This window comes from Scleropages formosus, chromosome 1 (assembly GCF_900964775.1).
Source record: "Scleropages formosus chromosome 1, fSclFor1.1, whole genome shotgun sequence".
Classification (NCBI taxonomy): Eukaryota; Metazoa; Chordata; class Actinopteri; order Osteoglossiformes; family Osteoglossidae; genus Scleropages; species Scleropages formosus.
Window position 1 is genome coordinate 8,747,592 of NC_041806.1, and position 12,446 is coordinate 8,760,037.

Below are 12,446 nucleotides of genomic sequence, written 5' to 3' on the forward strand. Positions count from 1 at the left end.
TCTTAGGACCCATGATGGCTTATTTAATATAAGACATAAAGAAACACAAAAATACGTGGAAATTCACAGCACAATTCAGTGAGATGTTCACTCTGCGAGTTTTCAGGCAAGACTGACTCATACCGAGTCATACGCGTCATACGCACCCTTCGTTTTACGGAAAAAAAGACATGTCATGTGTACGTCAAGTTTTAGCCTGAAAGGTTCACCGAGTCGAGTTCCGAAATTCCGTTCGAGTTCTGAGACCTTTTTTTTTTTTTTGAACAGCTCGTTCGAGTTCCGAATTGTTTGAGTTCAGAAGCATTCGAGTTCCGAGGTTCCACTGTACTAGGGAAAAATTGAAATGCTGATGATTTACATTCAGTCGTAGATTGTTGGTCCATTGCCCAATGACCTTGTACCCAGGGCTGGTGGTGTTGGACATCTGGTACTGGAAGATGTCATAACGTCCGGGAGCATCGCCATTTTCATTGAACAAGACCGCAGTGCCTGCACTGCCTGCACAGACAAAAACACACATTGATTCATCTAGGGATGTCAGTTTGACAGGTCTTCTGGGCAGCAGTTACACTTTTATGTCTCATTATGAACACAGACTTGACAATGTAAACAGATCATCCTAGTTATTCACCTGGAGGAATGGTGTTAAGCCAGTCCCTTCAGACACACACTTGACAGTGTGTTTCCTGGGCACAGAGGTATCGGCTCAGAGGGGCAAACTAAATGGGCACACTTTTCATGGAAAGCTACTCAAGTGACTACTCAAGCGGCAGAGTAGAAAATGACTTTTCATTCAATAGCAAACACAAAGATGGTTGAAAAGGGAAGTGTGTTTCTGGGCTGCAGGAGACGTAGCCTTGAGGACAGGCAGACAATGAAAGAGAGCACCCAGGACATCCACAGGACTCACGGTAACAGCACGACTTGGGCCTCTGGCACTACTCGACCCAGGCTCCCCCTCTGAGAGAGATCCCAGAAGAGGGAGCATGGTTAACACACAGTCGCTGAGAAAGACCTGCAGCTTCCTGAACTCACCAGGGCTCCCTGTACCCTGCCATCCAGCTGAATTCAGCACTTCCCTGGAGCTGTATATTTCCCCACCTCCGAAATCAGGCCAACTGCCGCTGTTTGTAGCCATGGCGGTTGTGATAACACAGGGACTGTCAGTAGTGTTTTACATGAGAGCACTATGTTGTACCTGGTGAAAAGCTGTCCCCTCAGGAAAGGCAGGAAAACAAAAGTTGTGACATTCCCAACCCAGGGCACTCTGTTGAGATTAGAACTCCAGAAGGACAAGGCACCCCCTTCTGTGTATTATGTACGGAACAGCTTAATTTAAGACACTTAAAAAATATCCGTGACCATTAGCAAGTTTGTACATTACTAAAACATTTAAGAATTTCAACATTTACAAGGTCTTCATAGACCCTTGGTCATCAATAATTCTAGGAACTCTGGTTACTTTTATTCTTAAAGTGTGCTTGTTCCAAAGGATGTTTAAAAATATATATCTTCCATAAGCGTAAAACGCAACTTAATCTGTGCGATAAAGGAGTAGGTAAAAATCAGAGTATTAGAACAGAGTTTAGAGAGAATACTGCATGTGTCTCCTCCCAATCTGTCTTTCTGAACATTTCAGCTTGTGGCTTTTTCTGATTGTCTGACCAGCTGTGTAATGCTCTTCTCTGTTCTCTAAATATGCTCTGTCAATATGCTATGTTATTAAGCTTTGCTGTTCATATCATCTCTGATAACATGTCTAGACAATAACTGTGTATTTTGAATGGTTCACTCTCCATCCAATAAAAGCGATCTCCTGTATAGACCACCAGTTCCACTGCACTAACACCTAATTAGTTTCTGTGTAATTCTGTGATGGACTCTCAGTATAGGAAGATTGATTAATTAGATGTGATTTTCAGTTGGAGACTCTGGTGAATTACTGCTGTCCTGTGTAGTTTGCCATGGACATGTCACCTTGATATTGACTAGCTGTTGGCTCACCGTTGAAGTTGACCGAGTGGATGTAGTTGAGTAGCAGGCGTCCCTCCACAGGGTCCATCTTGTCACAGACTCCTGTGTGGCCTGGGCAGAGGTCCATATGCATGTTGTGTAGGGCATGTGCCATGGCATACACGGCATCGATGACAAACTGCACCTTTCCCTCCTGCTCATATGATGAGTCACGGCTGATCCTCTCTTCACCTATAGCATCATACCAGAGGGCACATGGACCAAAAAGAGTCTAGAGCATCAAACTACAGAGCTTGTTGGCCAAGAAAAGTCTACAGTATCAAACCACAGAACTTGTTGACCAAGAAGACTCTATAGCATCAGACCATAAAGCTTGTTGACCAAGAAGACTCTACAGCATCATACCAGAGCTTGTTGACCAAGAACAGTCAACAGCATCAAACTACATAGTTTGTTGAAAAGCCTATAGATCCAGACCACAGGCAACACTGGTTAATAATAATCTACAGCACAAAATTGTAGGCCACTTGAACAAGGGCAGAATCACACCATTTTATTGTAGTTTGTTGAAGTTTATTACTTTGCATAATTATTGTAAATGGTAATTAATGTAACTGTAATGTTGTTATATTTTAATAATTTCTGTTGTGATGATATTTTCAGAGAACATATAGAAGGTCTTTGTTTTTCTCACATAGTACAACAACATATATATTTATCACTTGTTTACCAAACCACATAAAAGAATAATGGATGATACAATTCAGACCAAAAATTTACACATCATTACAGTTCCATAACCAGAAACACATTCCAATCAATCTCAACACAACATTTCAGTCCAACTGTCCAAATCATGTAGCAAAAAGATGTACATGTACAGATAAAAACATTATCCTGTATTAAATTGCTATCAGAACTGATTATAAAAATGATATTGCATAGCCTTACCTGTGCATTTTTTCTTGTCACTGTCCAGTTTAATACCCGGCCGTGTCAACTTACACTTGAAGTCATCCTCCCAGAATTCTGCGAACCAAATATTTCTGCGGTTGTTCTCTAGAGACCTTGTGGTAAAATACAGGTCGAACCCTGAGCCAGAGACAAAGAATAAAATTCACTCATGTTTGGTGACCAAAAAGAGTGCTTTTGTAATAGTATCGTGCAAATCTGTAGTGGAGACACCACCTGATGAGTAATATAATGCAAGCATGCAACCTGACTAACACAAGGTCTTTTTTCAACACAATTTTGAAAATATAATTATTATTTTCGCCAGCTGTTAGTTGTTCAGTCTTTTAGGCAATGCTTACGATGATTTTCTCATCTACACCTTGCCTAGGTACCTTGCTCAAAAGAGTATGGGAAACAACAGACAAGTGCAAGGCAGCAGTTCAAACCACTACCTGCTGACCTCATTTTAGTGCTTTACCATTAAAATTTGCATTCCATTTTAGTTTATTCATCTTTGATTTGAAATTTTTGACATCAATGTGCCATGGCTGACACAAAAATTCTATTATATTGTTATCATGCATATTTTGTTTAGCGGTCATTCTGTATTTTTCTGGTCTTAAAGATAAGCATCGTTGTACAAAAACAGTTTTGAAACAGATCATTTCACTAAGCAGCTTACTGTGGCCAATAGCAAAAAGTCAAGTCCTGGAGTACAGTTACTTTGTAATATGGCAGTTATTTGACCAGGGAAAAATAATAAGAATAAGCAGAGGTCAAGTGTTCCAGTGTACATGTCTGGGTCGTTTTGCCCTGTCATTATGATGCATTTTTTTGTTCTTTGTTTGTTTGTTTGTTTGTTTGGGGCTGGTACCTGAGGGCCGTATCAAGGTCAAGCAGCAAGAGGGAGGCAGTGGCCCAACAAAGCAGCAATGCCCATGGCCAGCACTTGTGATTCACAACAGCAGCATGGCGATCCACAACACACTGCAGCAGCCACATCATTCACAACACAAGGCACCGTCGCGACAGCCAGTTAATCTAAAGTGACATTCGTCAACATGCCCGTAGCAAATTAAAGCAATCCAATGCCGACATTGATGCCTTCTTATCGTTATCAATGCACAATTGTCTTAAAATCTTGGAGACGATAGGTTTCTTTCATTTACTACACACGTATCTGACCAAAGAAAATCACGTTTTGAGGGTGAAAATAACAGTATTGATTGAAAAAAGCAATTTTGCAGTTAATCTTCATAATTCTCTCATTTTAAAATGTTTTTCTTAACTACTTCATTTGTACAAGTAAAAGACACTGTATTTCATACTACATACCAGTATTTAATAAAAAAAAATCCGAATGCATGAAATTTGTAAGGTTTGTTACATGATTAAATAGGTCCAGTGCCAAATATTTGAAAACTTCATACATTTTACAGAGAGGCTGTATTCATTTGTATGGACTTTTTGTAGTCTTAACACTGCCGCCTCACAACACCTGGTCTGTTTGAATCCAATTTAGTTTGTGTGGAATTTGCATGTTGCACGTGGGTTTCCTCCAGGGGTTCCTTCCCATAGTCCAAAGAGATGCAGTTCAAATGAATCGATCATGTTAAACTGCCCTTAGCGTGTGAATAGGGAAATCAAGTGTGTGCATGTGTGCCTACCCTGTGACGGACTGGTATCCCATCCAGGGTGTACCCTCCTATTCCTTGAACTCATCTCCAAATCCACAGCTGTAGAACTGCGAGGCGCCAGTGCTTCCTTTTGTGCCACTATGCCACCCACATCACACCATAAATAATTTTAAATCCTTGAAATGTCGCTTTTCTTTTTTCAGCATTTTATAAGAAGAACTTTTTAAAATAATATACTCTACCTTCAATGGAGGCTCTTTTGGGCAGAATGGTAACTGCCCCCTCAGCCACATCCTCCTGATCTAAGATAGGCGAATTCTTGGCCCCCCAGCTGTCAGAGCCCACAAATAGGAAGTGACCTGTCAGGTTGGCCTTCTTGGCTGCTTCCAGGACACGTCTACATGGTAAAAGGAGGAGAATGTCTTCTGGGTCATTCAAATCTTTTCCTGCTCTTAGACCAGCAAGCCCAGAGAGCTGCAGGCACAAATGTACTACTGTTACTTTTGCTGATTATGTAAAACCTTGGAACTGACTTTTTGTATTTACAGAAGACTGCACAAACCTGTATATATGTCACTTCTATACTTTACACAGTAGCATTGCATTATTCCCAGCAGAAGAAAAATGTGCTTCACCCTGCTTTTAGATGCATATGGAAACATTCTGGTAGATGAATATGGTTGTTGTTTTTCCTGATAACTGACCCTGGATCGCCAAAGAATTTTACCAAAAACTGGCAGCTTTATCCCTGACTCAACACTTAAACCTGAATTAGGTAAGGTGAAACAGGAGGTAACTCAGTACAGTTGTACAATATAAACTTTTAAATGTCACGGTCAGAATTAAATGTGAGAGAGAGTTAGAAATATAGAACTTAAATTAAAGGTCTTAAATTGTTGAACCGTCTGCAGATGGGTTCACTTATTTTCATCTAAACTGCTATGCTCTGTTGGCTTGGCTTGGTTTGGTAAGGTGATGGGATATTAATATCTGATGATGCATGACCTGTGTTCTCAATAATTGGTTAAATGAGTCTTCTAGAAGATGGGTATTGAAAATTTAGGGATCACTTGTCCTCAGGTAAAGGGCAATGGTATGACAACACACAGTGAAATGGTTCAGGTGCACAACACTGTTGCACTAAATCGATGGTCTAGCTGATGGTCTTAACAACAGCTTCGTGCATTTTTTGATCTAATTGGAAGTAGTACAGTCAGTTTCCACTACATGATCTTTCATCACTTTTTTTTGACCATACATATTATGTATTTACATTGACTTGCATCGACATGTCTGTTCTCGGTCAGTCTAGAAAGGTCTTTAGCCAAAATTCTCTCCTCACACACAACCTGAAGTAATGATGACATTGTCGTCAAATTAAACTGTGTGTAAACACACAACATATCTATATGTAATCATTACATTACATAATCCTTTGTGTTACAGATTGTAAAACTGATTTAACAGATTTCAGAAGGTAAGCTGTATTTTAATTGTTACTCTGAAGGTAAAGACAAATGTCCCGACAGTGGTACACCGGGAATATTTATGTTTCTTAAATGTATGTTCTTTTTCTCTCACATTCTTAGACTCAAAAACTGTTGGTATTCACACAAAGTGCTGTGCAAGAGTAAGTCACCGAAAACAAGAAAGAAAATAATTATTTTGTCAAAGAGGGACAGAGGACAAATAGAAAAGTAAAGAGATGGTTCTAGAATGCCAGTATTGATCCAGATGAAACCTTTACTGGAGTCTTCTTTGTATGCTGCTACGACCTTCTATGAATGGTACTTTTTCAATTTGTCTGTTGTTACCAGTAATTTTGACATTAAACATATTTTGAAACTCAATGTTTTGGTCAGGAGCCAAGGTTTGAATGCCAGCTTTCACTAAATGCAGTGGTAAATACAATGGCTTCATTATCACTTTGTAAACAACATCAACAATTGCATCTCCTGTCTCAGGCTACATTCCCTGATACAAACTACAGTCACCATATAAAAATGACACAGTTTTATAATAATAGTCCTACATTAATAATTCAGGCATTCTGAAATATCAAAAAAATAAGGCTTCTTTGCTGCACTGTTTCAATTTAAATTCCTCTAAGAGAAAAAAAAAAACTGACTTGATGTCATCCTCATTGGCAAAGATGATGACGCCACGTGCATTGGAGGTCTCCATGAGTCGCTTGATGATCTTGTCAAATTCCCCTGGTTTTGGCTCCCGAGGAATCTTCAGAGACTGGGCAATGCAAAGACCTCCTGAGAAGTATAAGTAGAGAATGATAACATTTCTATTTGAGACTTTTTTCTTTTAATTTAAACATATTCTATGCTAAAATTTATATATTCAGAGTTGTCATGTGCTTCATTACAGGCAGTGCCCGGGTTATGAACATCTAACTTACGTAAACCCCGCAGTTACAAACCGCCCCCTGCAAAGCTTACCATATTAAAAATTCGAGTTACGTACAACACTTCGTAATAACAAACGGGCGTTACTTTACAACATGAATCAAAAAATTTTGCATCTACAGTGGTTTGTCGGCTTGTGGGCAGGGCGCATGAGCCCAAGATAGGAGAAAGACTTCCTTCTTTTCAGTCAGTCCACATTGCTGTTAACAGTGTCTCGTGTGTTATTGCATTTGTCTTTAATTTTTTTGTTTTTACCCTCCTAACCATAGCACCAAAGCGTAAATGTGATGCAAGTGATGGTGATGCATCAAAGAAAAGGAAAACAATCACGACTGAAACTCAAGTGGAAGTAATAAAGCAATTGGAAAAAGGTGAAACACCAACAAACATTGGAAAAGCGAACATTAAAGTTTTCCTTGTTATGTTTTTTATACCTACACACACACACACACACACACACACACACACACACACACACATTCTCTCTCTGTTCTCCTCCTTCTCTCTCTCCCTCTCTACTATAAATACTGTAGTAAAATTTTATGATCTCTTTCTATGTCTCGCTTTATTATAAATACTGTAGTTACATTTATTATAATATATTACACATATTATTATTATCATTATTATCATTACATCATTAGATTGTATTATTAAAATTATTACTGTATTGTTATATTAAAAATGTTTTAGTGCATCCGGAAGTGTGTCTTTAATGTTTTTTATGCATAGAAAGTTACACGATATACTATACACTAAGACAAACATTTGACTACCTAACTGTTCTGACTTATGTACAAATCTGACTTAAAGACAGACTTAGGAACGGAACTCCTTCATAATCTGGGGACTGCCTGTATATCATTTTAACTGTTTTAAAATGAAAATGCAATCTCATAAAAACAAATGACTTCTTTGGCATGTGTTGAATTATTATTGCAGGGCTCTGGTGTTATGTAGACATGCCATTAGATATCGCTTTAAGGGAATTAGTGTTGAAGAGTCCCCAAGTGACACCACATTTGTAAAAATAAACATTAATAAAACTAAAGTACACATAGGTATATGACTGCTTTAAAATACAGAACATCAGAGCAAAGAGAAAAATATGCAGTATACACCCAACCCTCACATAATGGCATCAATTTATCCTATGAAATTGAATTCCTGTTGTGAGGTGGTCAAATTACCTTAATTTCCTTCGAAAAAAATAATTAGTTCCCAGAGAAAAACATGTAACCTAAAATTAATCAAAACACCAAAATAAAAGGTATTTTATGCGTGAAAATGATGACAACATATATTATTTGTAACAAAAATGATTTCAAGCTTATTTTTTAATTCTAATTTTTGTATTTGTCTAATCCTAATTCTTGAATTTTAATTTTACATTTTTATACAGTACCACTGACAACTTTTCCAATGTGAACAGGGAAAACATTATCTGTTTTAATTTTTTTTGCTATCTTTTATTCTTTCTTACATCTAGTGTTGTCAAGAAAATTGTTGTTTAACCTGTTCTTGGACAACTTGTGTTTTAAACTGTACGGTTCTCATTTTGAAGAAATGCTTCAGTGTTGAGTGTTCAGTTTTCATCTTTTTGAGTAAAAAACATATTGTTATGAAAAGGCTCCTTTTCTGTAACAGGTGTGGAGCATAGTGTAACATGTCTTATCTGGTTCTTAAGCGCTCCCTTTTACTCATTTGAAAGTAAATTTTCGCACTTGGGGGATGCCATTACAGCAAGAATCCAAGGTGAATGCTGAGTTTCTGAATTAAGAACCAGAATTGCAAACATATTCATGAAACACAAGGAAGCACTGAAAGAATGACTCATACGTTTTTTTGAAGGCTGCACTTTTATTCTTTTAATTTAGTTTTTATAGAATTGTCCTTACACCAGTGTGCCTAAGAGAGAAGCTGCAGTTCCCACAGAATGACTTATTTTCACAAACTACCAGATGAAATAATGCAATATGCAGCTGGGTTATTATTAATATTTTTATTGCACACACTTTTTATAATTGTTTCCATCATTCAGCAATTTTATGATCGTGTGCAAGGCAGCCTGAAAGCTGCACAACAGTTTCATCAGGCTGGGACTGAATTGCTCTTTTTAAACTCCCGCCACTGGCTTAAATAATGAGCACAAAGGTGACAGACGCTCTTACATCCATTCTTTTTCCACCAATTGTGACAGTAAAATGACAGTATAATGGGCAAAAATGGCATTTTTCGTAGCAACAAGCCCTTTGTATGAAAAAAAGTACTGTAGTATATTCTTCAGAAGCCCCTGACGAAGGTTTTTGGTTGTACAGCACCCCGTTATGTGAGAGCTGAGTGTATATTTCTATTTCTATTTCGAGCAGGCACCCTCGGGCTGCATAAAACACAATCGTTACTGCTGTCTAGGCATATACACGTAACAGACAGCTGCAGCTGTTTGAGCTTATTTCCTAGTCAGTCAATCTGACACTTAGAGCTACTTACCTCCATTACTGCATACATTTTGAAACTCTGCTATCTTGCCGCGAAGACTGTCAAATGACTCAACTGTGTATAGTGGTCTGTTTGTTGACCAGCAATATGCCACAACTCATATTTTGGGTTTTCAAGAAATACATATAAATCTCTATTGCTGAAAGTACCTGCCTCCCTGGAGATCTGGATAAAGGCATCGACTCCGCTCTCTCCATAGTTTCCTTCAGAAGCTAGTGTGGACACGTAGTTCCAGCCCAATGCCTTGACAATGTCCACCATAGTCTGAGCCTGGTAGGAGTCAGGAGGGACGACGCGAGAGAAGAAGTCATAGCGGTTGTTGTCGCTCAATTCCGGGGCCGTCGAAGCGTAACTGATCTGTGGGATCTGAAAGAGGACACAAACACATGATGTTAAAACAAGGAGGAAGGCGAAGCCTGTGCCTCACAGGCCAAGAATCCGTAAGTCCTCAAGGGCATTTTTTTTCACAACATTGTGAATGGCATGAAGAACCTACTACCAAAGACTGAAGTGACTAGAGGAGCTTCTTCACCTCAGTTGTACAGTATGCATATATCAGCTGTAATGAAATGGGTTCCTTAATTTAGGATGACAACCAGAAACCAGTTATTCACCATGCGGGGAAACTTAATAATCTTAAGAAGTCTAGCAACTAAAAAAGTTTCTGGATGAACGATAAAAGTCGTTGGTCCAAATCTGTTTAAATTTACCAGCTTATTTCATCTATAGAAATACATTAATATTCTTGAAAATGACCCCAAACATTAAAATACCTTGTATACTTGTATAATATGTTTTATAATCTCCAAATATGTAATTTACATATGTCACATATACTGTAGGCCGTTTTCAAGTATCTACATATATTATCTATATGGACTGACTTCAGTTGGGTCACCAAGCAACTCATCTCTAATTTATACATGTCCTGGAGAAACCTGGAGTCTTTCACGCAATCATCCAGCTTTTGCCACATCATAAATATTTGAGACATCCCTTTAGCAATGGACCTGTTTAGTTCACAGTATAAGTTATAGAAATGTTTCACATTTCACCCAACCATCCTGACCTTTCCTAATCCTTCTTCCTGTGCAGATGGAAAGAGTGCTGTGTTTTTGTGATGGGATTCTGTCAATCACTCCTGTTCCAGTATCCTTCAAGGAACACATGTACCTGCAGTCTCAGCAACTGTCAGGCTCATTGTGGGTAAACAGCATTTCTACTGCCACCCCTGATCTTCAAGTGAAGGTTTCAGTGCACTGCTGAGTCACTGAACGTTGCTTAGATATAAACACGCTCATCTTAAGGAAGACGGTTTGACCATACAAAGCAAAAAGTGCACAGTGCTTATTTCCAGCAGGTGAATGAGCTGTTAAGGCTGAGGAACTGGCATGACTCAGTTTCCTTTGTATGCCACGAGGTAAAGACTGACACGGCTGGATCACTGACTGAGAGGAAAGCATTAAGGGTTTCTTTTGAGCATTAATGTTGAGAAAATTTCCTAAATATGGCAATCCTTGACATGTCAGTGTCTGAGCTTGCAGTTTATTTTGTAGACCAAACTTTCAGTGCCGTGCTATGAGGCCCTTGAAGAAATTAAACCTTCAAATGCATCACTAGGCTGACATGAAAGGACACACGACATAACTGCGTGTGACCGTTTACACCGTTTTGTTCCATGCTAATTAAACAGGACCGTCCAAAACCCTTGAATAAATAATGTAGGAGAGTTCAACTGCAAAAACACAATACTCATTTGAAAGCACACCAAATTCCAATGAATACATGACATTTGATACAGTCCAAGCATTATTTGAAAAATTATATGAAATGATTATTTTAGCTCTGTGCTGCTCCTTAATGAGTCAGCTTAGTGTTAGTGTAATGAGCTTGGCCTCATGGCCACAGAACCGCATTCAGCCTGCTGGTCTGGGTCTCTACGAAAGAGGTTATGTTGGAGGTTGGGATGGGTAGATAGGCCAGACTGGGGGCGGTGAGGTAGACAGACATAGAGGGACATGAGGAGGGAAGGAGGGAAGAGGGAGAAACCATTTGACAGATTATCTGAATGGATTAGAGGGGTTTTAGTCGAATGAAGTTAAGCACAGGGGGAGGGAGAGAGATCGAGATGCAAGGTTGCCATTTCTCCACTATAAGCCATACAATATATTTAATACTGGGGGGGGGGCATATGGGGTTTATGCCTGCAGGCCTCTGTCTTAACACTCTCCTCAAAAAGGCTCTTTCCACAAGCCTAGATAAGACAACATCACCTTAGTGCCTCTTCCTCTGCTTTCTGAGTAGATTCAACTGAGGAGAACCATGAACGTCCAATATTATATACATACTGACTGGACAAAGAGGTATCGCATGGAAAACACCATCTTTTATTCATCTGACAGATTACACATGCAGTTTTTCAATCACCTTAATGGTTTCTCTCTGCATCCTAGTCATTCTGTGCATAGATATATTATAAATTAAATACAATAAGGCTAATGGTGGCTTAGTGCTGGCTTTGAGGGCAGTAGGTTAGCACATAGTCACCACCTTGCTTTGAACCTGAAACAGACACGTAGACCAAATGCAACATCTTTAATTTACACTTTTTCACAGTGCACCTAATTAACTTTTCTTAACATCACACTACTTCCAGCATTACAGCTACTCTGCCATGCAGTAACCCATCAACAGAGTAACCGCATGAGAGGTGAACTGAAGTTCAAGTGAAGTTTGTTCAGAGTTCTGTTTACCCCGATGCATCGTTTTCTGTCCCTCCAGCCATGATAGTCCAATGCTGGCCCTCTACCTCCCGAAATCGGAGGGATTCACATGGGCACAGAAGCCAAAGATGGTTCCTTCAGTGATGATTATTTATTAAACTGTACATATAATAGAAGCCTAGAGGATGGTTCTGAGAGGTTCCCTTCAACAAATTCACACCTCCACTTCAGGACATGAAGCT

The 12,446-nt window shown here is 39.1% G+C and overlaps 1 protein-coding gene across 1 annotated transcript in view; it reads right to left on the reverse strand.

Annotated features, from left to right (window-relative positions):
• grm6a (glutamate receptor, metabotropic 6a) overlaps positions 1 to 12,446 on the reverse strand; it is a 65,163-nt gene that overhangs the window by 11,751 nt on the left and 40,966 nt on the right. The window contains exons 3-8 of the mRNA XM_018753029.2: positions 9,631 to 9,847; positions 6,694 to 6,829; positions 4,808 to 4,962; positions 2,926 to 3,066; positions 2,005 to 2,205; positions 359 to 498 (exon numbers count right to left, since the gene is read on the reverse strand). Of these exons, the coding sequence (XP_018608545.1) occupies positions 359 to 498; positions 2,005 to 2,205; positions 2,926 to 3,066; positions 4,808 to 4,962; positions 6,694 to 6,829; positions 9,631 to 9,847 (990 nt within the window). The remainder of the gene's footprint in view (positions 1 to 358; positions 499 to 2,004; positions 2,206 to 2,925; positions 3,067 to 4,807; positions 4,963 to 6,693; positions 6,830 to 9,630; positions 9,848 to 12,446) is intronic.